The sequence below is a fragment of the Platichthys flesus genome, chromosome 11 (assembly GCF_949316205.1).
Source record: "Platichthys flesus chromosome 11, fPlaFle2.1, whole genome shotgun sequence".
NCBI classification, from domain to species: Eukaryota; Metazoa; Chordata; class Actinopteri; order Pleuronectiformes; family Pleuronectidae; genus Platichthys; species Platichthys flesus.
Window position 1 is genome coordinate 12,526,631 of NC_084955.1, and position 22,655 is coordinate 12,549,285.

Sequence of the window (22,655 nt, forward strand, 5' to 3'; positions counted from 1 at the left end):
GGGAACTTTTCAGTTTCAACATGTCTTTCTCTGAGACAGACAACATGGAAATGAAAAAAACACATCTTTATAGAGAAATAAATGTACAAAAAGTGCTTTTAGCAAAAAACTTTTACAAAGTATTTGTTTTTCACTCTTTTGTTTATTTAATATTTTCATTATTAATTCTAACGTATACTGAATATCGGCCCCCTGGTTGAAAACCCCTGCTGTAGTGGATCTTTCAAGCAAAAATGGTCGGCATGTAATGATCCAGTTCTCTGGTGTCTTTTAAAGTCTCTTTTGAAAATATAAAATGAAGTCAGTCATAGTTGTTGGTGCTGAAGATCTATATCATGATGTCATCTTAAATATAATACAGAAGTGCCACATTCATGATTTTTGTATGAATTTACCAGTTTTACAATATTTTCCACCACTTGAATGATCTCTATGTGAGTCACACAGATTAATTCCTCATGCGGCTGAATAAATCCTTACTGATGTGTTACTGTTTTAATTAATAGGTTGTGATTCACACGGTTTCTTTTTGTGACTTTCATCTAGAAATGTCTCGGTTTATGTGAGAAATAATAAAGGAAGCATTAAACAACCTTGACTGGTTCCACATGTTATGGCTTTACAGTTTCTGGAGGGATGTTTTGGGAAAAAGTTAAAATTATTAAATATTTATTTTACCAGAGCTGACTTGTTATTTTTAGTTTAATATAAAGATTTTCTGCTTGTCTGGATAAAAAAAAATATATATATATTTATTTAATAGTAAATTCAATATACTCTGATAATTGGACAAAATATTGAAAGAGTTCCCCTTGGGATTGTGGAAATTGTGAAAACAGTGGCAGTTACTATTAAATGTATAAAATTTAATAAATATCTGATAAGGGTTGGAAACTCAAAATATGTATAATAAATATAATAGATTTTACTTTATTTTTTTGGACTTCTGGTCACGCCACATATGTGTGAAATTGTCGTATGAGAGCTCAATATGTGTTACTACAGCATGATAGATGTAAACCGTTTGTCCATTGTGTGTGTGGCAGGTAGACAGCCTGGTCATGGTGCCAGGCCTGGTACACCAGAGCCCGCTGGCTGCTCTGGCAGCAGGCGACTCTGTGCACCTGCTCGACCCACGAGACGAAAAGCCATGGACGCTCCACTCGGTCTATGGACATCCTGTCACGTGCCTGGATGCCTCCGACTCCCATGTTGCTCTCGGTGTGAAGCGCACAGGCTGGACAATGCACGACTGAGGCAACAAGGTAAGTTCAATATGTGGAAGTAGGGAGATATTGATTTATTGATTGTTTGTTCTTGCACAATGTGCTAAAACATCTGAACTATTTTAAACTTTGCAACAGAAATAGTCAGTCAGTGCCTAAAATGGTCTTTTTGCTTATATTGATGTTACCTTCAAATTCTTCATGATTCTATAATCTGTACAGCCCAAGCAACAATGTAATATAGTCAGTAAATACTGAAATTGATTGGTGAATTTGAAAAATACAGTTTGTTTGATAAAAATTTGCCTAAAAGCACATACTCAGTTTCTCGTTGCTGGTAGCAATAACACAAATGCAATACATTCAACACTTGTAAGTATATTAATAACCAAATGGAAACTTGTAATATAGATTTTAATAATATATTTTAAAATCATAGATCCAGTTGTCCAGTGTGCAGGTATTAGTAACAATCCGAGATCTTCTTCAGCTGTTTGACCCTCACAGTCTCTGAGCACATCGGACACACACCCTCCGTCTCCAACAACCGAGTGAACTCCGAGTAGAGAGCAGGGAATTCACAGTGAGGACACTCTGACCAGTCTTCTTTCAGCATGTGACGACCCGTGGCGATGCAATAGGGCACGTTGTTCTTGCAGGAATAACACTGCAGCTCGTTCTGTGGGAGCTTGCAGCCACAGAACGGACATGGAGTCTTTTCCTCCTCCAGATCTTTATCGGGACGTCGAACCAACCACTCAATCAGCCTCTGGTACTTCTTGTCGATCTCGTTTCGGTACTCTGGTCTCATCAGCACGGCTCCAAGCTTATAGGACGAGTCTCTCAACCCGGAGCGGTGACACTCTATGACTGCTTCCGTCAGAATGGGAACAACATGTTTAGGAAACCGGCTGATGTAGTTGGAGAGTCGAAGGAGCATGTGGCCCGCTTTAAGGTGTTCTCCTCTGTTCGAATGCAGCTTTGCAAGTTTGTAGGAGTGATAGATCATCAGATCGGTGGTCATGTCCTTAGGGATCTTAGCCTTCTGGGCCCTCAGCTCTGTGTACATGCTGAACAGCACGTTATGGGCATTACAGTAGTGCCCTGCACACTGCTCCTCTCTGGCGAAGATGATGGCCGTTCGAGCAGCCTCCTTGTGCCGCTGCAACACCATGTAGAGACGGAAGAGGTACCTGGCGTCCTTGGGCATGCTGTCACTCTCCCCCATCAGGTAATCTATCAGCTGATTGGTCAAAGAGCTGTCTTTGGCCTGACGCACCGTCTCAATGGCCATCTCCACTGCCAGGTTGTCGTCTGTGTTGGAACACTTCAGGAAGTGTCCCAGGGCTCTGCTGTACTGTCCACACTTCTGGAAGAACTTTCCAGCCTGCAGATGTTTCCTTCCTCCTTCAAAGTAGAAAGCAATGCTCTGGTAATCCTCCTGTGTCGCCTCAGAGCCGATGAAGTCGACGTAGACCTCCATCTTTCCGCGCTGCGCTGCCAGCTGGAAGGCTTCTTCTTTGTACTTGCACAGAACCAGGAAGTGGATGGCTGAGCTTTCGTCGTTCAACCGTAGGAAGAACCTGGCAACCATTTTTACTCTGTCAATGGTCGGCGTCTCCATAACGATGCGCACAGCGTCCTCAGGGTTGTTCAGGTGGTCCAGCAGAACTCGGATCACGTTGTCCCAGTCCTTCGCGCTCTCATAGGCCCGGGCTGCGTCCTCGTACTTTCCATCCGCCTCTTTGGCCGTGGCATACTGCAAGTGGATCTTGGGAGAGGAAACCTGTGGCAGTAGGTCTCCCACCTTCGACCAGTTCTTTCAACGAATGTAGAGCGACGCAGCCTTATCATAATATTGGCCTTTCTCATAGAGCTGAGCAGCTTCAGGGAATTTCTTCATGCTCTCCAGTATGGCTCCACATACTTTCTTGAGCACACTGCTCGGGTGCCGAATAGCCTGTGCGGCTCCTTTCTTGATGTCACCCATTCTGATGGACATCCTGGCTATACCTGCTTGACATGCCTCGTCGTGCTCCTGGAATTTTTTATTGCGGGTCATGCCTCTTTTATAGTGAGCCAGTGCGTTCTCATAGTCTCCAATTAACTCCAAGTGGACAGCATATTCTTTTGATATAAAAGGGATCTGATCTTTTGCTAGCCTTTTCGCTAACATAAGAGCGCTCTCCCAGTGCAGCAGGTCTCTCCTCATCTCCAGGGCAGCGACTGGGCAGTTTGATGACAGGTAAAGTTTCTGAGCCTGGTTGTAGTCTTCTAGAACCTTGGCCAAATGTCCTGCCAGCAGATTCATGTTCACTGTACCCTGGATACCCTGCAGGGACAGGACCATGTCTGTGTTCCCACTATTGCTGTAGACCTCGATGGCCAGATCGACCTCCATGTGGAGCAGGCACATTTTGGCTAACTATGCCCAGTCTGCATCACTGCCTGCGGACTTGCACAGATCCCAGGCTTCGTGGAACCTCTTCAGCATGAGAGCCTGTGTGAGCTGCTTGCTGAACTCAGGCGGTGAATCTGTGCACTTGGTTGAGTGCTTGCGGAATGAGTTTGTACTCAGAGCCACTTCACTGGTCTTCCCACTTGCTGTCTGACAAGTCAGAACGCCGTTGTACAATAGCAAAGGCTTCTGGGGAAACAGGAGCGTGGTGCTTCCCACCAGAACCACTCTGGGACCGTATATGGCGATTCGGAGACCTGTTGGAAAAATCGGTGAAAGTGGAGATAGAGTAGACGTGCAAATTGGAATGCGGCTACTTTCAAGTCCAAACAATCCTAATCTTATCTGTTTCGGCCCCCCCAACCAGCAAGGGCCTGGCCAAGGCAGTTGCTGGAACATCAACTCCCCTGAAGAGCGCTGCAGTGAGACTCTCTTGCATTCCCCTCCTTCTTCCCACAGACACCTGTGGATTGTTGTCCCTGTCTAGGACCCTATCAAGGCTGTCTCCATGGTAATCTTGCAAACTGAGAAACTGTTTGATTGTGGCCTAGGGGAAGGCGACAACCCAGGCCTACTTATACACGAACTTTACATACATACACACGTTCATATTACACACTAATATGCATCCCCCACACCCCCCATCCCACGCCTTCGCCTGCTTCATACCCCCAGTTTGACAGGCGGGTCTGTGACCAGCGCTTTGCGGCTGCAGGACCGGATGGCTGCTTGTCTGTGCTGGTTTACCTCCATCCTCCAACTGGCTGGGCTCAGAACACCCAGTCACTGGCTTACCTCCATCCCCCCTCCCCGTTGCAAGTCATGTTTAAAATGTGTGTGTGCGCGTGTGTGTGTGTGTGTGTGTGCGTGTGTTTGTGTGTCTGTGTGTGTGTGTGTGTCTGTGTGTGTGTGTGTGAGAGAGAAATATTGCCCCAAATTCCAACGTTTGAGCTAAAGGGAGAAATCCGTAATGATCTGTAAATATGTTTGTAACATCATCCTCGTGCCACCATCTCCATCTGTTTTCCTACTACCTGTGTAACTTATCCTCTGTATTACCTTCATTACATTAATTATTTTATCTTAGTAACCGCTGTAACCAATATCCTGGTTTCTAATATGATTCGTGTTTTTTTTTTAATATATTTGTGCTGTGGCCTCTGAATGTCATGCAAATATTGGGAGAAAACATTTGCGATAGAGAGAAACAGTGCCTCCTGTGGTTGAGACATGAACCACCCACTCATCACAGCCTCCTGTGTTTCCCATGGCGATGGGACTCATAACAAACAGAGAGGCCTCAGCAGCGTCCTCTGAGCTGACAGACCCAGACTGCTTCACAGGGCTTCGACCTAAAGATGAGTTCACCTCTGTCCACGCTGAAGAAAACGAGACGCGCCCCCCTGCAGGGCCACAGGGAGCAACGGTAGGTTCATCGCTGCACACGAGCACAGGGTCACTTTATTTTACAAACAGAGAGGCCTCAGCAGCCTCCTCTGAGCTGACTGATCCACACGGTCAAACAACTTAACACTTTGATACACAAGCTATGCCAACTACTAATGCACAACATGGGTCGAAAAATGACCCGTATTCATTTCCTGTTATATTTCATGCTTGGCTGGGTGTTTCTCAGCTAAATTATTTGACAGCTGATTCTTTCTTCTCCATTTAGGAGAAGGCCCCTTTGATGAAATAAAAAGATGAGTCTCTTATATCATCAAAGGAGCTTTAAATATTTAGGAGAGCTGGATTCCCAGCTTGATCCTGACGAACAAAGTATAGGTCCTCAGCATTACAGAATTCAGACTCAGACTCAAGACCAAGAATTGTAAAGAAAGTCAAAAGCAATTTTTCAAATGCATATCAATCAGTCTATAAAGTATGTATTGTGATTACTATTACTATTTTGTTGATCTACCTATGGTAAGCTAATTAGAAGAGAAGCTAGCTTACTAACAGCCAGTTAGTATTGTTCATATTGACCCATGTGTGTAAAAGTGATGTAGAACCAAAGAATATATGTTTGTTTATGAAGTAAGACAGGAAAAAGAAAAATAACTATTTGTGGTAATCAAAAACAAGATTAAATGAATACTTAGAATATTAAATGATAAAATAAATTTATTTCAAATATATAGCAAAGAAACACTCATGCATTAAATAAGACAGGAAAAGAATATTGGTGATACAATAAGGATTTTTATTCAAAATGCAACAAAGGAAAAATATAAATAGGGATCTATGATGATCGAAAACAAATTAATTGGTGAATTCCCTGAAATCCTGAATGAGGAAATTCATTCACTGCAAAGATATAGAAAAATACAAACTTTTGACCCATGTTATGTATCAAAGGGTTAAAGATGAGTTCACCTCTGTCCATGCTGAAGAAAATGAGACGCGCTCCCCTGCAGGGCGGCAGTGACCAATGGTAGGTTGATCGCTGCACACGAGCACAGTGTCGCTGTCACCTTATTGTAGAAACAGAGAGTGTGTGTGTTCATCTGTCTCTGACCCGCAGGAGCAGAGGAAAACTGCCTTTCAGGAGGAATCTGTTAAAAGGTATGGGCTCGTCAAATCTAACGATGAACAGAAGAGCAAACACTGCACGCACGGGTTATTACAACAGAAGTTACCGTCAGGGCGGGGGGGGAGGGGAAGTAATCAGATACTTTATTGAAAAACTACGACACTGTTAGACCAAAAGTAAAAGGAAAAAAAGGAAAATGCACAGACAGTATGAAAAATTGAACCTGTATATAAGTTTCAGATCATATTATATATAAGTATAATTTATATATATGTATATATACATATATATGTATGTATATCAGTTTGTAAAACGGACAAATCTCAAGATATATAGATATATACCACAGTACTTGAGTAAATGTACTCAGTTACGTTCCACATTTTCCTAAAACTCTACTCTATTGTTTTACTGTAAATATCCATCAGCTTTCACACGTCTTTGTTATGTGATATTTCAGAAATTCAGTCAGAGCTGCTGGATGATGATGATGATTCATCCAATTCAAAGTCTCCCAAACCCTGTCACAATCCAGCCACCACAAGACCAAAAGCCCCACTGAAGAAAGGTACATGTTACACAATGTCACTTATTCCAAGGGAAAGTAAATATTATTTACTGTGATTCAAATAAAAAATCCAACGTCTAACTCCAGGTGCTCCACCGAGCGACCTTGAGCTCATGTCTGCCATGATGCAGCGGGTGACCCTGCTGGAGAAACAAGTGAGGGGCCAAGCACAGGAGCTGGAACACAAGGTGAGCACGCACCTCCTCCAGATCAACATTGACACAGCAGCAGTATATTGAAAATCACTGATACGTGTCACACACCCAGACTTCATATTTTCATTTTTAAAGGATAAAAAGATCTCAGTTTTGGAGGAGAAGCTGCGGGATCAGAAGGAATCAGGTAATCACCTTCCACATGCACGGACCTGAGTTTGATGTGAACAGATGAAATGATTTTTGACGTGCTCCTGTAGAGCGAGGTCGTGATCCTGTAGAGCGTGGCAGAGATGATCTTGAAATAATGTGCCAAGAACTGCAGAATCAAGTGCACGAAATGGAGGCAAGTGGATTAAATGCCTGATTTCAATAGTGTGTCTTTATATTGTGTCGAAACCAAACTGAGATTTACTTGTTGCTCTCCTGCAGAGCTTTCTAAAAGACTATGGTTTGACCTGGGTGGGGGACAGAGAGAGCAGTGATTTAGCCGAGTGCACGCAGACGCACAGCCCAGGTAAAGACCACCTCCTCTTCACCTCCTCTTCACCTCTCTGAGCTTTTTCTGCAAACACCACGCGGGGGGACAATTCTGCATCGATCAAATCCTGTACATCTTTTCTTTGCAGGCACATCTGGGGTCAGGGATTTCCACATGAACTTCAACCTGGTGCTGCAGAGGATCAAGGAGCTGAACATCCTCGCAGGGGAGGGGGAGTCTTATGTGCGGTCGACAGCCACAGGGGCCCAGCTGGCACAAAAGGATCCTGTCCACCTGAGGCTGTACAGCAACGGCATCGCCATGTTCGATGGTCCTTTCCGCTCATATCGGGAGCAAAGCACCCAGGTTTGCAAAGTGAAACTTTAAAGGAGAAAAGTGTTAATATAGATCTGGGAACTTTGATGGTTCTTTAAATCTTTGGTTGGCGTTTGCAGCAGTGCATGCAGGATCTGATGGACGGGTATTTTCCATCTGAGCTTCAGGACCGATTTCCAGATGGCGTTCCCTTTCAGGTGAGTCTTTTTCTTTTCTGTACCCCAACAGGCAAATGTGTGAGTTTGTGACTTATTCAAATCCTCTTCTGCAGATTCATGACAGGCGAGATGAAGAGTTTATCTTCAGGTCACCGTGGGATCGATTCCCTGGCAGCGGACAGGCGGTTTGTGGGGAGAAAGATGACTCTTCAAACGTTGCCAGCTCTGAAACTCAAGGTCTTTCTTTGGAAAACAACAATGTGATACTCCCAAAAAATCCAGCCTGAAATCCCTCCTTGCATTTTTTCTTTCTTCTGGTTCTAAGGGAAGAAACTGACCACGGATCAGTTCCTGAGCAGGATGCCCAAGGTGGTGGTTAAGGCCGGACGAGTGATAGATATCAGGGAATCACTGAGAGCAACCCTGCAGGTGTGAGGACGGAAAACATCCAACTCACTACACAAGCCTTTGTGTGTGTATTTATATGCTCTCTTGAGAGATCATCACCACAGCGGCTGTCTAATCTGTCTGTAGTTGTTCTTATATATGATGTCCATTATCTAACAAGCACTTTCTCCAGGGTTCATCTGCTGCCCAGAGCGACTCAGCGATCCCCATAGACACAGCAGCACTGCAGGCGATGGAACAGAGGTATGAACAGTTTATCCTTCATTACACAACCACAACCACACCGATTGGATTCTTTTATTTTTTTATATTTATATTGGGAATCCTGAAAATCCTTTATATGTCTCTCAACTGACAAATAATTGATTTACAAAATTGCTTTTAAATGTTTCCTATTGTTTGCCTTAAATCATTTTTAACTTGTAAAGCACCTCGTAATTGTGTTTTGAAAGGTTGCTATATTAATAAAGTTTATCCTACCCATTTCATATCATGCATTAAGACACAATAACAAAAATAGATCAATAGAAATGGGTTCTAAATCATAAAGGATATTCCTATACTTATTCAAGTTAAAAAATGTTTGGCATAAAATGATACAAGTTCTTAAATATTTCCATATAATTCAAAGGAACTGCCTTGACAAAACAAGGGTTTGGGTTTGATATAACTCAGTATAATCATCATGTATGGTTTGTTTAGATACAAGATGTCAAGCCGGTGTGAAAATCATTTTATAATTTTACAACCATGTAGATATTAGAAGGAATAAACCGGGTTTAGGGGGGTTGCAGGAAAGGTCTAAATCCCCTTCATGATGTAAAGGCTGATTAATAGTGACTGATCGTCGAGATTGTGGAGATTACTGTATGTACTGGTTAGAAGAAATAGGGCAGGGTCCTCATGACCAGCAGAGACTCGGTAGCGTGTGATGGGGTCTCGGATTCAGCTCTGTGGCCTCCTTCAGGAATCTGAGACAGTCAAAGACGTGATTACATAAAGTGTGTTTGATTTTTATGCCTCGCACTGCCGCTGGTCAGCTTTTGTTCAAGTCTGAATATACAGTGTCATGTCATCAGCGAAAAAACATGTCAGCTTCCCCTTCTTTAATTTTCATGATGTATTTCTACTTAAAGTTATTACAACATGTGACAGTTGTTACTTTCCACACTCAGACTGCAGGCGTCCAGCTCTGACCGGCAACCGTCAGCCCGTGACATCATCACGCTCAAGGTGAAGGCCGAGGACGGGGATCAAACCTACGTGTTGACGATGGGCTTCTCGGAGACCATCGGCCACCTGCGACAGTACCTGGACAAACACAGGTGAGGGGAGGACACATCCTCCTGTTCATGTGATCGTCTCTGTCTCACTAACCATAGTAGCACTGGTTGATTGTTGCTTACTCTGCAGAGGTGGTGGGCTCCCTGGTTATGACATCATCAGTGCGTACCCTCAGTGCTGCTATGAGGACAACAGCAGGACGCTCCACTCGTGCGGCCTCACAAATAATGCTACCCTGCTGCTGAGAAGGAGACAACACCCTCAACCACTGACTGCAGTCAAACAAATCCACCAATGAACTATTGAGCCTGACTTGTTTTCTGTTTCATAACAGGCGTGTGTCGTCATGGGAACAGAACAGATGTAAGAAATATTATTGACGATGGCTCTATTCCATTCAAGTGCTCAGGACCAGGGCCCTGAAACTGAAGCTGCTACATGGAATTGAGCCATCAATGATCTTATTATTAACACATGCTTCTCCTATTGTGTCAAAGTGACTTCACTGAAAAGATTTGGATGCACTGATCGTTTTTTTCTCTAAATTTATAAACCTCAACTTAGGATATTATTGACACAATTCTATCTTACACCAAGGGATACAAATTAAATCAAATGAAGTTGACATAACAAGAAAAGTTGAAAGTCTTTATTTCTAAAATATGCAAATACAAACAAGGACCAAAGTATGAAAATATAAACATCTTTTTCCCTTTCGCAGAACATTTGAGATGTTAAGTTAAGGCATGCGGAACCTGACTTTTCCAAAAAGCAATTTTGTGCTACTCGAGTTTCAAGGTCCCATGAAATGAAAAAAAAAAAAATGGCTTGTGTGTCCCTGGGTGCGTCCGTCTGTAAGTCATTGTTGCATATGTTTCTACGAAAATCCCTTTCTCTTCCTGTAAAGTGTCAAGTTATTTTTATTAATGGCTTATCTTGCAAGGAGGGTAAATCTTAAATCCCAGTGAGTGTGACGTGATCAGAGATCTAGGGTTGATCCAGCCAACCCCTCTCAGCCACATCATCACCACGTGGGATTTAAACAAAGTCCCTCTGTCACCTGGAGACAGTGACCTATCCTCAGTGACGGCACACAAAACACCACAGAAGACAATAACAATCTTAAAGCCACTTCATGGGACCGTTACACAAAGTTGATGCCAAGTTTGCGCAAACATTAGAACATTATTAGAACAAAACATTAGGGCCCAAAACACTTTCACACTTGAGTTGTCGATGCAAACAGAAACAATAAATAATACTGAGGATTAATACTGGTTCTCAGGCATTCACTTATCAAACACTCTGTCAAAGCCGTCAACTGAAATGTACAGTGACCCAAAGTTATTCATCTACACTGAGCCGACTCTACAAACATCACCCGGACTAATGAGTATTATTTCACTTCATGTATCTACTAGGAAAAAAAACAAAAAAAGGAGGAAGGGGGCCTCCACACGCTCTGTGACGCGGCCCCTCGGTTGTCTGCTACATTCAGAGTCAGGGAATGTATCGACTATCCTACTGGTTTAACACGCTGAGGGAGAGAAAGTCAAAATGGAAGAGTCTGCTGCACACAGCCCGTGTGTGGTTGGTCTAGAAATGAGTGAGCATTGCGGTTGCGGATGTGACAGGAAGGCACTTCTTGGTGTTTCATTTCGAACGAGTCGTGCAGCAGAGAGGAGCGTTCACAAACATTCAGGGACTTGCACAACTGCCTCGACAGGAGTTTTCTTTGGTTATAAAACTTTTCTAGGCCTGTTGGTGTCGGAAGCTGAATTGGTATTAAACCGCTCAAGTTGCTTTGTCTTTGACTAATGTTACTGTGTCCACCATTTTAAATAATGGCAAGTTAGCAACAGTTCTTTGTGAATACTGTTAAAAGCACAAGGTTTAAGTATTTGCAGTTGATTGTCAACCATTTCTTGGATAATTCCCCTCGGGAGGGAAATTAAGATTTAAATAAATTACACATGTGGGACTTCTACACCAAGAGCCGTCCCCTAGAATAAAACAAAAAGTATAAGACTGTTTGGTAACCGACAGTATCGTGTCATCATCATTAAAAAACACATACACACTATGCTTAAAGGATCAAGTATTAGAGGCAAGTTATTTTCTGTTAGCCCTTGGACAGAAATAGATGAACTCACTGGGGGGAAGGGAGGCTTCTGAGCTACAGGCAGACTTGAGACTCCACGTTCAGTCAGTTGAGAGAAGCACAAGCGAAACCATTTGGGCTTTCCTCTGTCCTCATTTTAAGAAAATGTAAATCCAGTCTTCTTGTCTGATATTCAGTAACTATAGGCATTACAGACAGGCTCGTTTTAGAAGCTTTGGAAAAGGAGCTTCTGCAAGTTCCCCCCCCCCCCGTCACCTGGGAGGGTTATTGGGTGATGCAGTTTTCTCCCATGTCCTGTGCATAGCGGTCCAGTATTACGTTACGCAGTTCTTCAACGTCTCGGCGGAGCTGCTGAGCTTCAACCAGCTTCTTCTGCAGCACCTCTGGACTCATCCAGTTCTCAGCCTGCTCTGCCAGTTGTGAAGGCGCTGGAAAAAAACAAAAACCATGACCCTGATTTATGTCGGTAAGCATCTAAAAAGGCCAATTTACACTCCTGTGTCGAGTTAACACTGTAGCCTGACATGCACCCCCTTCAAATGTTACTACATATCACAGTGAAGCCTCTGCGTCAATCCTACAGTTAACCTTAACTTTTCATAAAACTCACAATTTAACAATGTACCCCAAAAGCAACAACAGTAAATGTCAAGCAGTGCTTACATGTGAGACCAAGCAGCAGGGAGAGGTTTGGGTCCTGTCCCTGTGCTCTCTGGGTGAGGATGCTGCACAGGGAGCGCAGGTCACTGAGGCAGGAGGCGATCTCTACGTGGAGCCTCTGTGTGAGCCGAGCCCCGGCTGGCTGCAGGGCAGAGGAGGCCTGGTTACTGCTCCTCTGCTCTGGATCGCTCATCTGCTCCTTCAGCGTAAGATTCTGCTCCATCAGTTCTTGGTTCTGGGCTGACAGCTGAAACACAGGAGGGAACATCAATCTCCGTGCACAGTAACGTGATCATTTTTAAGGATTAAGGACTCTATCTCACCTCCTTCATGGCTTTGTGGAGCTCCAACACATTCTGCTCTTTGGCCAGCACGTCTCCTCTGAGAGCCTGAGAGCTGTTGTCTTCCTGAGATATCTGCTGCTCCAAAGACTGCAAACACAAACAAACAATGACTCACACGTATTGAGCTGAGAATGTAAACAGTGCAGAGAAAAACTGTCATGATATAAACACCTGGATTTGAGAGCCGAGTTGTTCCATCATCCGATGTTGCTTCTCAATGACCTGCACAAAGAAGAACAGAGCTTTAAAACAATGATTTGCTCTTCAGAACTGCTCCTATAGACTTAAAAAGCCTTAAAGTACCATTTGTGCTGCTAAATTATGATCTGAATCTGAATAATAATCTATAGCTTTAAGGTTAACAGTCGCATTATATATCATGTGTGCTCACTTTGGTGGGGAAATTAAAGCAGATTCACACGTACCTAAGGTTACCAGAGCTAAACTGACTTGTCGCCTATTCCTACTATTTAAATATCAAATTATGTTTATCTTTCTACAGGACTATAAAATCGTTACATCAGCTTCACTGAAATCCTGTGTTTGACTGGTTTGCTTTGCAGCTGAAAAACACAGCAGCACAGAAAGCATGATAAACAATTCGGAGAAAAGAGCCTTTACACTATGAAAGGTTAATTCGAGCCATGCTAACAAATATGACTGAGATGCGATAAAGATGTTCTAGCCTCTGACGCTGTGACTCGGTTTAACCACAAAATAGAGACACTTCCTCTGAAATGAGCACTTCTGGTTTCTTCACATTTCAATGAGCAGTAACTTCTCCTAAGCTCACTCACTCTCATGAACTTTTTGAAACTGAAGTCATTACGCTCCAACATTCGAACGGCAGAACTGCAGTTAGTTTGAAGGAGTTAGGCATTTTAAGTTTAGAGTACTGATTTAAACATGTTCACTCTTAGTATTTTGTGGCTTTCAAATATAAGGTGAACACACAAGGTTTTTAAGGAATAACGTTAACAACAACAGACCTTCTTGAGTCGATGATGTTCCTCTCTTAAACCGTTGTTCTCTCCTCTGAGCTTCTCAATATCCAAAGAAGGCAGCCGGGCTCCGTCCTCTAGGCCCTGCTGCACCCGCTGCTGCATACTGATGAGGACAGAAATAATAACACAGAGAGCATTATGCAGGGTTACTAACGTTTCTTTGTGCACGCACAGAGTGAGGAGAACAACCATGCCTTTTGGTAAGATTGTACATGGAGATCAGACTGTGTGTGTGTTTGTGTGTGTGGGAACATACTCAGTGATGGTGGTCAGCAGGTCTCTCTCCCTGCGTTTCTGCTCCTCCAGCAGTGCGTCCTTTTCCCTCAGTTGCGAGCGTGTCGTCTCTAGACAGGCTTCCAATTCTTTGGCGTTCTCCTGTAGTTGGGCGGCCTGCTGTTCAGCCTCCAGGAGCTGATATGAAAAATAAAAAAACAAGTGTCCCCATTTAATAAATTGAACACCTTGATCTGAGTAAATCAAAGCAGACAGAATAAGAAGGCATGGAAATAGGCAGAGCTCTCCCAACCTGCTTGTTCTGGCTTTGGTAATCCTCCAAGGTGGGCAGGTCGGCTAGGTAGCGCTCCAGAGTCTCAATACGCTGCTGGTTCTCTCTCTTCAGCTCCCCCTCCTTCTGGCACTTCTTCTTCAGGTTGCTGATGTGTTTGTCTCGGCTGCGGATCTGCAAACACCGGCAAATGTGGTGAGATAATATGATCCTATTTATTAGGTGTTACAACCATGGCGAGTGGGAAAGGTCGTGGAGAGAACCTGCTGCCTTTTAAAGAAAGCCGATAGCATTGTTAAATATTTGTCTATGAAAATTATGAGAATATTAATTTATTGCAACATGTATGATCTACTTATGTGCAGGATATTTGACTGAAATACTAAAAGCTTCTATACATTACCAAAATAAACAAAGGGAAGAAGATAAAGAGCAGTTCTCAATAACTATTTCCCCTGAAACAAAAGTGGACACATTATAAACCCTGATATCCTCATTTAAATGTTACAATGTCCTATCTGTTATGACACTGATTTGCTTTGTATGTTAGAGAGGTGTGTCAGGAACTCACCCTCTCTTCCTGTTTCTTCATCTCTTCTGCGTGTCTCTCACATGTCTCCTTCAGACAGTCAGTTAGTCGCCGAGTCTCTGATTCCACCGCTCCCAGTCTGCGATCGCCCTCCACTTTCTCCAGGGCAACGCAGTCTGTGCGCTCGGCAAACTGTGCTCGCAGGAACGCATTCTCTCTCTGAGCCTCCTGGGGAGTGACCGTGTTATACAAAAGTTTCAGTGAACGTTGTTCGGGCTAATTTGTTTGTCAAGGGTGATGTTTGTGAGGAGAGAGAACATGTTTTCACTAACCTGTAGCCTCAGCATGTACATATCCCCATAAGAAGCCCCTCGACCCAAGAGGGCTCCATGGGCCTGCAGCTCGCTTTCCCTCAGACGCTGCTCCAGCTGGGACATGTGCTGCTTTTGTCTGCATCACAACCAGGCCCAGCCAACATCAACACAAGAACAACAACAATACAGTAAACAACTCTGTGTAAAAAAACCTTTGAAGTGAGGCTTCTGGAGGATCAGGGACAAACTAATTAACATTAATTTCATTTAAAACCTCTCCTCTGTTAACTGTTAACCAAAAGAATGATATTACATTTTTGAGAATAAATTCTTATTTGTCTTTCTGTGAATTATAATCAAAGAATCACATACACATTCCCTGTATCTTCCCTCCCTAAAGCATCCCCCCACATGAGCAGTAAAATGATGAGAAACACTTGCCTGTCGATGATGAGCTCCTTCTCCTTTAACAGACTCTCGCTGGCTTTAACCAGCGCGTCCCACTTGCCAGAATCTGAGTGAACGGGGTTTGAGTACAGAGACGGATACTGACTCACTCCAGCGCCCAATAACTGTAACATAGAGGGAAAAGCATGTGACGCTTGGCGCTGCATCCAAGGAGGAAACATGCGACGGCGATGAGAGCCGTGAAGATGTGTAAAATCGTAACCCGGAAAATAAATAAACTATTCATGGCTGACATCCTATCAATTTCTCCTAGGACACTATAAATAGGGGAAAGTGCACGCAATACAGGTATTAACAGAAGCATACCTCTCAAAATAGTTCTCAAAACAAGATGCGAACAGCTCAGTGACTGCAGCTCGCCTTGGAGTGACTGACAACCGATCAAACCGTTTTACAGGAAAGTTTGCCTGACGACAGTAACAGGGTGAAGAACAACGCTATCGATTTTTAATGGCTATCACAAAAGGTAAATAAAACTAGAGTGTCAAGTGGTGCCAATCTCTCTTTAGAGTAGAATGTAATTTTACCCCCCTTGACTATTTAAAGTCTTTCTTCCCACACACAGTGAAGGCACAGCGGAGAGTCGTTATAATCTGCTGCTCCAAAGAATTCGTCCAGAACCACAAATGAGTGAATGCTGCACTCAAACCACAGCTTTGGGAGCATTCATAGAGTTAAGACAACATGACTTGCTTCAAAGACTAAAATGTAAACATCCCCTATGGGTCCCATAAGAATTTTCATTTGAAAGATCTTTCCAGGGTTAGTATAAAAAGTAGTAGTAGTATATATAATTTTTTCTTCTTCCTCTTGTTGAGGGTTAAGGGCAGAGGATGTCACACCTTGTTAAAGCCCTATTAGACAAATTGTGATTTGTGAATATGGGCTAAACAAATCAAACACGATTGATTGATAGATTGTTTCTCCAAATGGGTAAAAGGTTTTTGGGAAAGTAGCTCAAGTGATAGTGTGAGTTTATGTGTCAGCACACATGATGTGGAAGTGCAAACTGTCACTGCAGAGTGACACTAAGTCAGCATCTGCCACAGAGGAAATGAACATTTGAAACTGAGAAAAGAGCAGTTTTTTTACCGTGTCGCCAAATTTGAGTAGAATAGTTTTTCTGAATTATACATTTCAATAAAAGATAGTTAGTGCAATGTATAATTGGTCCAGAATATATGTGGAGGTTTATTTGACACTTCCTGCTTTAAAATAGGACAAGGTGTCTGTGCGCCATCGGTCTTTGTTTAGTGGAACGTTATATTTCCTGTGTTGACCTATATATGTGTCACGCTCTGGATTTCTGGCCAGACGTCAATGTCGAGCGATAACCGACTGCCCCACATGTCTGCTCCCATGGTCATTACATTAACATGGTGTTGTTCTCAGAGAATTCTCCTCACCAACATTGCCGGCAAGACAAATACATTTTGCCAACGAGCCGTGGTAACACATGAGAGAATAATATAAATGCCTGGCTTCTATACCACAATCTAAAACGATCAGTAAGGAAACAAGTGACACGTAGATTTGTGTTTCTTTAGCATTAGTGTTGTATCATTTTTTTGCTCCGGCTGAATCCTTACCTGCATTTGTTCCACTTGCAGACGTAAACTCTCCAGTTGCTGCTTATGCTGCTGTTGCTGCTGCCAGCTGGACAGGTCACTACATCTGTCCTGCCGCAGCGACTCATAACCCTTGGAGCCGGGATGCTCCCTCAGGAGGGCCTGTGTCTGCAGGCTGAGAGGGCTTGCATAAACTCCAGCAGAGCCCGCTGCACAAGGCTGACCGCCCCTCTGATTAGAGGTTTCTGCTGTGCAGGGAAGCCCAGTCCTGGTTTCAGGCAGAACTTTATAGCTGTGCTCCATGCTTCCTCTGTAGGCCTCAGACACACAGTCTGGGCCGTCTCTAATCCCGCTCAACTGAAATCGGAGTCGGACATCAGGACAGAGCCCCCCCAACAGGGCTGTCTGATTTAGAGTAGGTTCTACATTAGGAGTGTCAAACCTCTGGCCATCATCCAACCGTGTGTGGTCTGAGGGGAAAAGCGAGTGGTCCAACCCATTGATGAGGCTGCGGTAGCGGCTCAGGCAATCTGGCTTTGGCCCCACGGGATCAACTCCCACACTGTCCTGAGCGTCCAAGTTGGGCGACGATGCTGACTTGGAAAGAGAGGAAGACTTGGAGGTGGAGCCGCTCTGGGTCCTGGAGCCAGAGGAAGACCTGTGACTATCAAGCGAGGAGAGGCCGTCCTCCTGGACACACGACTGAGGCTTAGAGGATCCGGCCGTGGATGGCATGACATGTGCAGTGGGAATGGGGATCTGACTGCGGATGGGTTGGAAAGAGGGGCTGCTGCTAGAACTGCAGAAATCTAAAAGTAAAAGGAGAAATGAAAAAATATGAGTGGGACTCTCACTATTCACCATACAGATGCATCTTGTTAAATCGGTGCAGAACATGTAGAACACGACTGCAGGCAATTTCCTCTATTTTCAGTGTGTGATGTAAAGTAGATGCAGCAGGGTTTATGGGTGGCCTACTTTGATGATGAGATGTCACCACTGAGAGAATTAACTGGCTCTGACTGAGTCAACCAAGGGAATAGGCTCATAAATAGACTGAAACCAATAGGCAGGGTAAAAAGTTCCATATTACATGATCACGTAACATATGTAATTAATAAAGCTAGTCCTGCCACATTTCTAGCTGAACAAGTAAGCCAATTATATATTTAAAAGTATAATTTCGTTACAACAGATATGCTGAGTAAATAATCTTTTAATCTGCAATAACTCTCAATTATTCTCTTATAGAAATTCAGAGAGAAAGAAACCTGAGATTATTCTACAGAGCACACACCCCATCAACACCAATAGGAAGGCTTAAAAAGTGTTGACTGTCATTTGCAAATTTAAGATATCACATTCTACTAACAAAGACATTTAGGATCCAGATCACAAAAAAACACACACAGATGTCTCCACAAGTCTCCACAAGCCTGAAGAAGTCTAATTCCAACACAAACCTGAGACTCGTGCTGGTGTCTGGAAACCCGGTATTCACTCGAACCATACAAGCGTGTTATTAGCTGGGGCATTTTTTCTAGAGTTGAGCTTAGGTGCGCTGTAAATCCGAGCAACAGTGCGTCCCCTTCATTTTCTGGGTTTAACCTAAACAGTTCCTGAAGCTAAAGACCGATGGCCGTGCGTCGGGCAGACGGGCCCCGTGCCCGATGCAGTATTGTCCTCCAACAGCCAAACCAGTCTGCACCAACCTCTGACCAAACACATCAAAAACAGGCACACGCAGGAAAGGTTAGGGGTATTTATAGCCCACCTCTCGAGTTACAGAGTGATCTGTGGGTGCCGCTTATTTAAGCACCTTTCCTCCTCCCACTGCAACACACATCACACACACACACACACAAACACGTGTGTACACCCAAAGTCAAAAGGCTGAATGGGATCTGTTTTCCCTGCTCATTTTAGACCACAACTCCATTTCACAAGAACCTCTTTGCAATCACAGGGAGAGATAATATTCAGTAAAAAGGGAAGAATATTATAGAAACAACATCAAGCTGTCAGGAATGTAAAACGTCAATTATATTCACAAGAGCCTCCAGGCTTCGATAATTCATGACTAGCAAGAACAAGTCTAAACTTCTCTTTAAGAAAAACTTTTACTAGATGTTTGCTCAACAGAACAGTCGTTCCTTCCCTTGCAAAAATATATAAACTGAAAATTACCAACAGCTCCAAGTGTTTTGCTTTGATTAATATCAACTTCCTTTTTTATCAGTTTGTTTTCTACATCTATTGATTTAAATGTAAAATATGCAGTATGGTCTAAAACCGGTCATTATTGTAGCTCAATTTGCGGCGTATTGTCATGTTGCTAAGCACCAATGTCAGTTGAAGTGCTAGGGCACAGAGGAATCAACACCAGTGTTATTCTTAACACTTTTGGCTAAACCAGAGAAGCCTGCAAGTACTGGTTACATTCATTCCTGCATGAAGACAGTGGCTGTAACTGAAAGTTATCCAGAGACATGAATGCGGTTGGACCAAATCAAGTAAAACTAACAATTATTTTGAAGTACAGTGTCTTATAACAAGCTTGAATGCTGTTTCAATCCTTCCAGGAATGTTGTCTTACAAAACCTGACCCGTGGGATTGCATTGTTAGAGGCTGGTGGGATAAGACATGACGCCTCCAGGAGAAAGTGCCATCAGCTTCTTCAAAAATTTAGAGACGAGCCTCTATTAATACAACAAAATGTTCTTTAGAGTTCTGTGGTTTTGAGAGATTTGGATCGGGTGACAGGACATGTGAGAGGAGGTGTGCAGAGATCGTTTAATTCACCATGGTGATAAGAAAAAGCAGCAAACCACGCATCAGTTTATGAAGGGGTGTACACAGCATCATCTGGCTAACATTTGCACAGGATCCTATAAAACTACCTTATGCACTTCAGCTGACACACCACTGGTCTGACTGATGTGGAAACTGCTGACGAAGAAAAGGAAATTACATATTAATGGCGTCCATTGGAGATGCAGGACAGCTTTTTACCAAACCCCACACAAGTAAATGTAACTTGGTGCAAAGGGTGAAAGACAGTGACCTGTGTGAGGTTGTTATGAAAAGTTTCCACCTGGCAACCAGTGTATAAACAGCGTTGGTTCACTTCTGATATTTTTCCAGTCTATTATTTTGCAGTGTTTCCTGTTGTACAAGAGACCACCCATCCCATTTAGCTGTAACCATTCTGATTAGAGTGTGTTATTTTTTCCACTTGCTGTATATTCAATAATAAATATTGTACACACCAACTCTGCAGGACTTGTGCATTCTCCCCAGTGGGGCCTTCCCATTTATAACTATGATAATATAAATATAAACTTTGGATGGGACATTTCACACCACGGGCACGGGTCCAGTTTCCATTTAGCTTTCCAGTCCCGGTATCCTAACACCCCATCCTCCCAATTAGCCACAACACCAGAGCAGTGTGGCAGAGCCCGGGGGCATTTTTCGGGAAGGAATTTAATCTACCTCTGCAAATCTCCTAATCATGGATTGAGGATCATGAACATTTTGCTTACTCTATAAATAGCTGAGGAATAATAAGGGAAGACAGTCTTACCAGCCTAATCACAAAGAAGGGAGGGTTGGGGTTAAGTCTGAGGATCATGAGTGGCTCCTCGCTACTTTAAACAATCGTCAATTTACAAGTCAGCTTCAAGTATAGATGACAAACATCTAATAGCCTGTGAAGTGCAAGAATGTGGCAGACTATTACAAAACAAACCTCAACCACCACTAAGGCAAACAACTCGGACTCTGTGGGACTCCACCACTGACAGGCAGGCTGCAAAACAATGTTACACAATACTAGCTACAGGCGGATCGAAGAACAAGCAAGAGTCATCACCTTCTGTGCTGTCAGATGCTGAGGTGCCAAGACCAGTGTCCCCACTGTCTGATGTTCCAGGCCGGCGGCCAAAGCGACTTTGGAACTTCTCTGACACAGCTGGTGTTTGCCACTCCATGTCGGCGAACCGAGCTAACGTATATTTGAGAAACAGGACAAAGGCAACAGAGGAGGGTATCAACACATGCTGAACCGACACACAGTTTATGTATTTTCACAGCAGCATGCCAACTCACCCGCTGGTTTGGAGTCGATGTATCTCTGTGAGGTTGTCATTCCATACAGGACAACGTCACCTGATACGGACGAGGGAAAGTTACATTATTGTATTGTGCTGACACATTAACAATACAATGACTGTTGTTTTAGTTTGGAATGACATTAATGGGGATTAGTTAAGGTCTGCTGTTAATAGCTTTGACAAATAACCTTTATGATAATAACTTTATATGTATGTATAGACAGATAGATACAAACAAACCTCAACAATACATACAATTTGTATTTAAAAAGTAGCACACATTGACAACAAGCAAAATAGCAATCATAGACTGAAAATGATGACACAAAATCTATCTATCTATCTATCTATCTATCTATCTATCTATCATCTTAAACTAATGGAAAAGGAAAATGATGAAAGACACAATTACAGCTTCAAGAAAAAAAAAACAATGTAGTAACAGCAATTAAGTAGAAGTAAGTTGTGAGAGATGAAGTCTAAGTTTCCACAGTGGAAGTGACAACCCTGACAAACACTTCACATTTACAATCCAAATCGCCATTTAGTCTGAAAGGGTCCATTAAGAACCAGACACTGAGATGTTGACCGAACTCAACCTGCTCTCTCGCGTCGCATGAACTGAATGTTCGTGGCTGAGGACGACAGCTGCTAGTTAATGACTGATCTGCTCAGCGATCAAACGCATCTGCCCCTCGACGACGAGCCAGACACCCAACTCGACCCCGCTCATCATGGGTACCAACGAAAATAACGACATGAGCACATCTCTTACATAATCTGTTACACAAACGTCTTTATCCCTCCGAGGGCTGCAGGAAGTTCCACACCATACGTGTGCAGGCGACTACAGAGAGACAGATGGATACGCGGAGTCCTGGCTGCCACGAACTAATCCTCCTCACCAGCTAATTCAGAAAGGAAGTGACTCGCTCACGCGTAACTAGCCGCGGAGAGCTAAATCAGCTAAATGTTACTAACCGCTAGATTGGATTTGTTAACAAAAAGAATTACGCTGTCAGATGAAAGCGATAATCATAGTTAATCAACGTTGTGGTGGTTTTAAAGTGACAACTTACTCTCCACAGTTCCCTTCCCATCACGTTCACATTAGTCCTTGTGATGCACTGCACCGTTACCCATTTCGGCTAATCCATGGCAAATCTGTTTCCGATTGCTAACAGCTAGCTAACACAAGGCTATCGTTTGCCTAGCTACCAGAGGGAACATTACACATATGTGAGAGCCTTCGTGCTAATGTTGCTGAAGCTAATGTGCTGAGAAGAGCTTAACTTTACCTTTAGTTCCTCATAAACACAGGGTGGAGGAACAAATCTCGGTTTCAGACTGGTGACCGAAGCCGAATCTGAACCATCCGCTGCTGCTGCTGTTGTTCCGCTAACAAACTGAACTGATCC

General features: G+C 43.4%; 2 protein-coding genes and 1 pseudogene across 5 annotated transcripts; 1 reads left to right on the plus strand and 2 right to left on the minus strand.

The window, feature by feature from the left end:
* Nucleotides 1-1,659: 1,659 nt before the first annotated feature.
* On the minus strand, nt 1,660-4,437 carry LOC133964729 (WD repeat-containing protein 19-like; annotated as a pseudogene).
* Nucleotides 4,438-4,972: 535 nt separating this feature from the next.
* ubxn11 (UBX domain protein 11) lies at nt 4,973-10,128 on the plus strand. Of its 3 annotated transcripts, XM_062398888.1 has the most exons (15): nt 4,979-5,110; nt 6,043-6,118; nt 6,209-6,249; nt 6,678-6,785; nt 6,873-6,973; nt 7,076-7,127; nt 7,201-7,286; nt 7,373-7,457; nt 7,570-7,787; nt 7,877-7,954; nt 8,029-8,152; nt 8,241-8,344; nt 8,496-8,566; nt 9,499-9,648; nt 9,737-10,128. In XM_062398888.1, exons 2-15 carry the CDS (start codon nt 6,051-6,053, stop codon nt 9,903-9,905), a joined length of 1,455 nt encoding a protein of 484 aa, XP_062254872.1. In that variant the 5' UTR covers nt 4,979-5,110; nt 6,043-6,050; the 3' UTR covers nt 9,906-10,128. The 3 variants fall into 3 exon arrangements, with proteins under 3 accessions (XP_062254873.1, XP_062254872.1, XP_062254871.1); XM_062398889.1 differs by lacking the exon at nt 6,043-6,118 and having other exon boundaries at nt 4,973-5,110; XM_062398887.1 differs by lacking the exon at nt 4,979-5,110 and having other exon boundaries at nt 5,190-6,118.
* A 113-nt stretch (nt 10,129-10,241) lies between these two features.
* cep85 (centrosomal protein 85) lies at nt 10,242-22,655 on the minus strand. Of its 2 annotated transcripts, XM_062398885.1 has the most exons (14): nt 22,536-22,655; nt 21,233-21,292; nt 20,997-21,128; nt 17,143-17,930; nt 15,527-15,657; nt 15,104-15,221; nt 14,814-14,999; nt 14,264-14,416; nt 13,994-14,148; nt 13,723-13,840; nt 12,905-12,955; nt 12,713-12,820; nt 12,393-12,636; nt 10,242-12,157 (listed from the first exon to the last, which is right to left on the minus strand). In XM_062398885.1, exons 2-14 carry the CDS (start codon nt 21,270-21,272, stop codon nt 11,994-11,996), a joined length of 2,388 nt encoding a protein of 795 aa, XP_062254869.1. In that variant the 5' UTR covers nt 21,273-21,292; nt 22,536-22,655; the 3' UTR covers nt 10,242-11,993. The 2 variants fall into 2 exon arrangements, with proteins under 2 accessions (XP_062254869.1, XP_062254870.1); XM_062398886.1 differs by lacking the exons at nt 20,997-21,128; nt 21,233-21,292; nt 22,536-22,655 and adding an exon at nt 18,585-18,980.

Coding starts and splice junctions, on each gene's coding strand:
- ubxn11 (XM_062398887.1), top strand. CDS start 6,027: ATGTTATGTATCAAAGGGTTAAAGATGAGTTCACCTCTGTCCATGCTG. Junction 6,786..6,872: donor AAAAGCCCCACTGAAGAAAG/GTACATGTTACA, acceptor GTCTAACTCCAG/GTGCTCCACCGAGCGACCTT. Junction 7,287..7,372: donor ATCAAGTGCACGAAATGGAG/GCAAGTGGATTA, acceptor GCTCTCCTGCAG/AGCTTTCTAAAAGACTATGG.
- cep85 (XM_062398885.1), bottom strand. CDS start 21,272: ATGACAACCTCACAGAGATACATCGACTCCAAACCAGCGG. Junction 14,149..14,263: donor ACCAAAGCCAGAACAAGCAG/GTTGGGAGAGCT, acceptor TTTTCATATCAG/CTCCTGGAGGCTGAACAGCA. Junction 12,956..13,722: donor AACATCATCGACTCAAGAAG/GTCTGTTGTTGT, acceptor TTCTTTGTGCAG/GTCATTGAGAAGCAACATCG.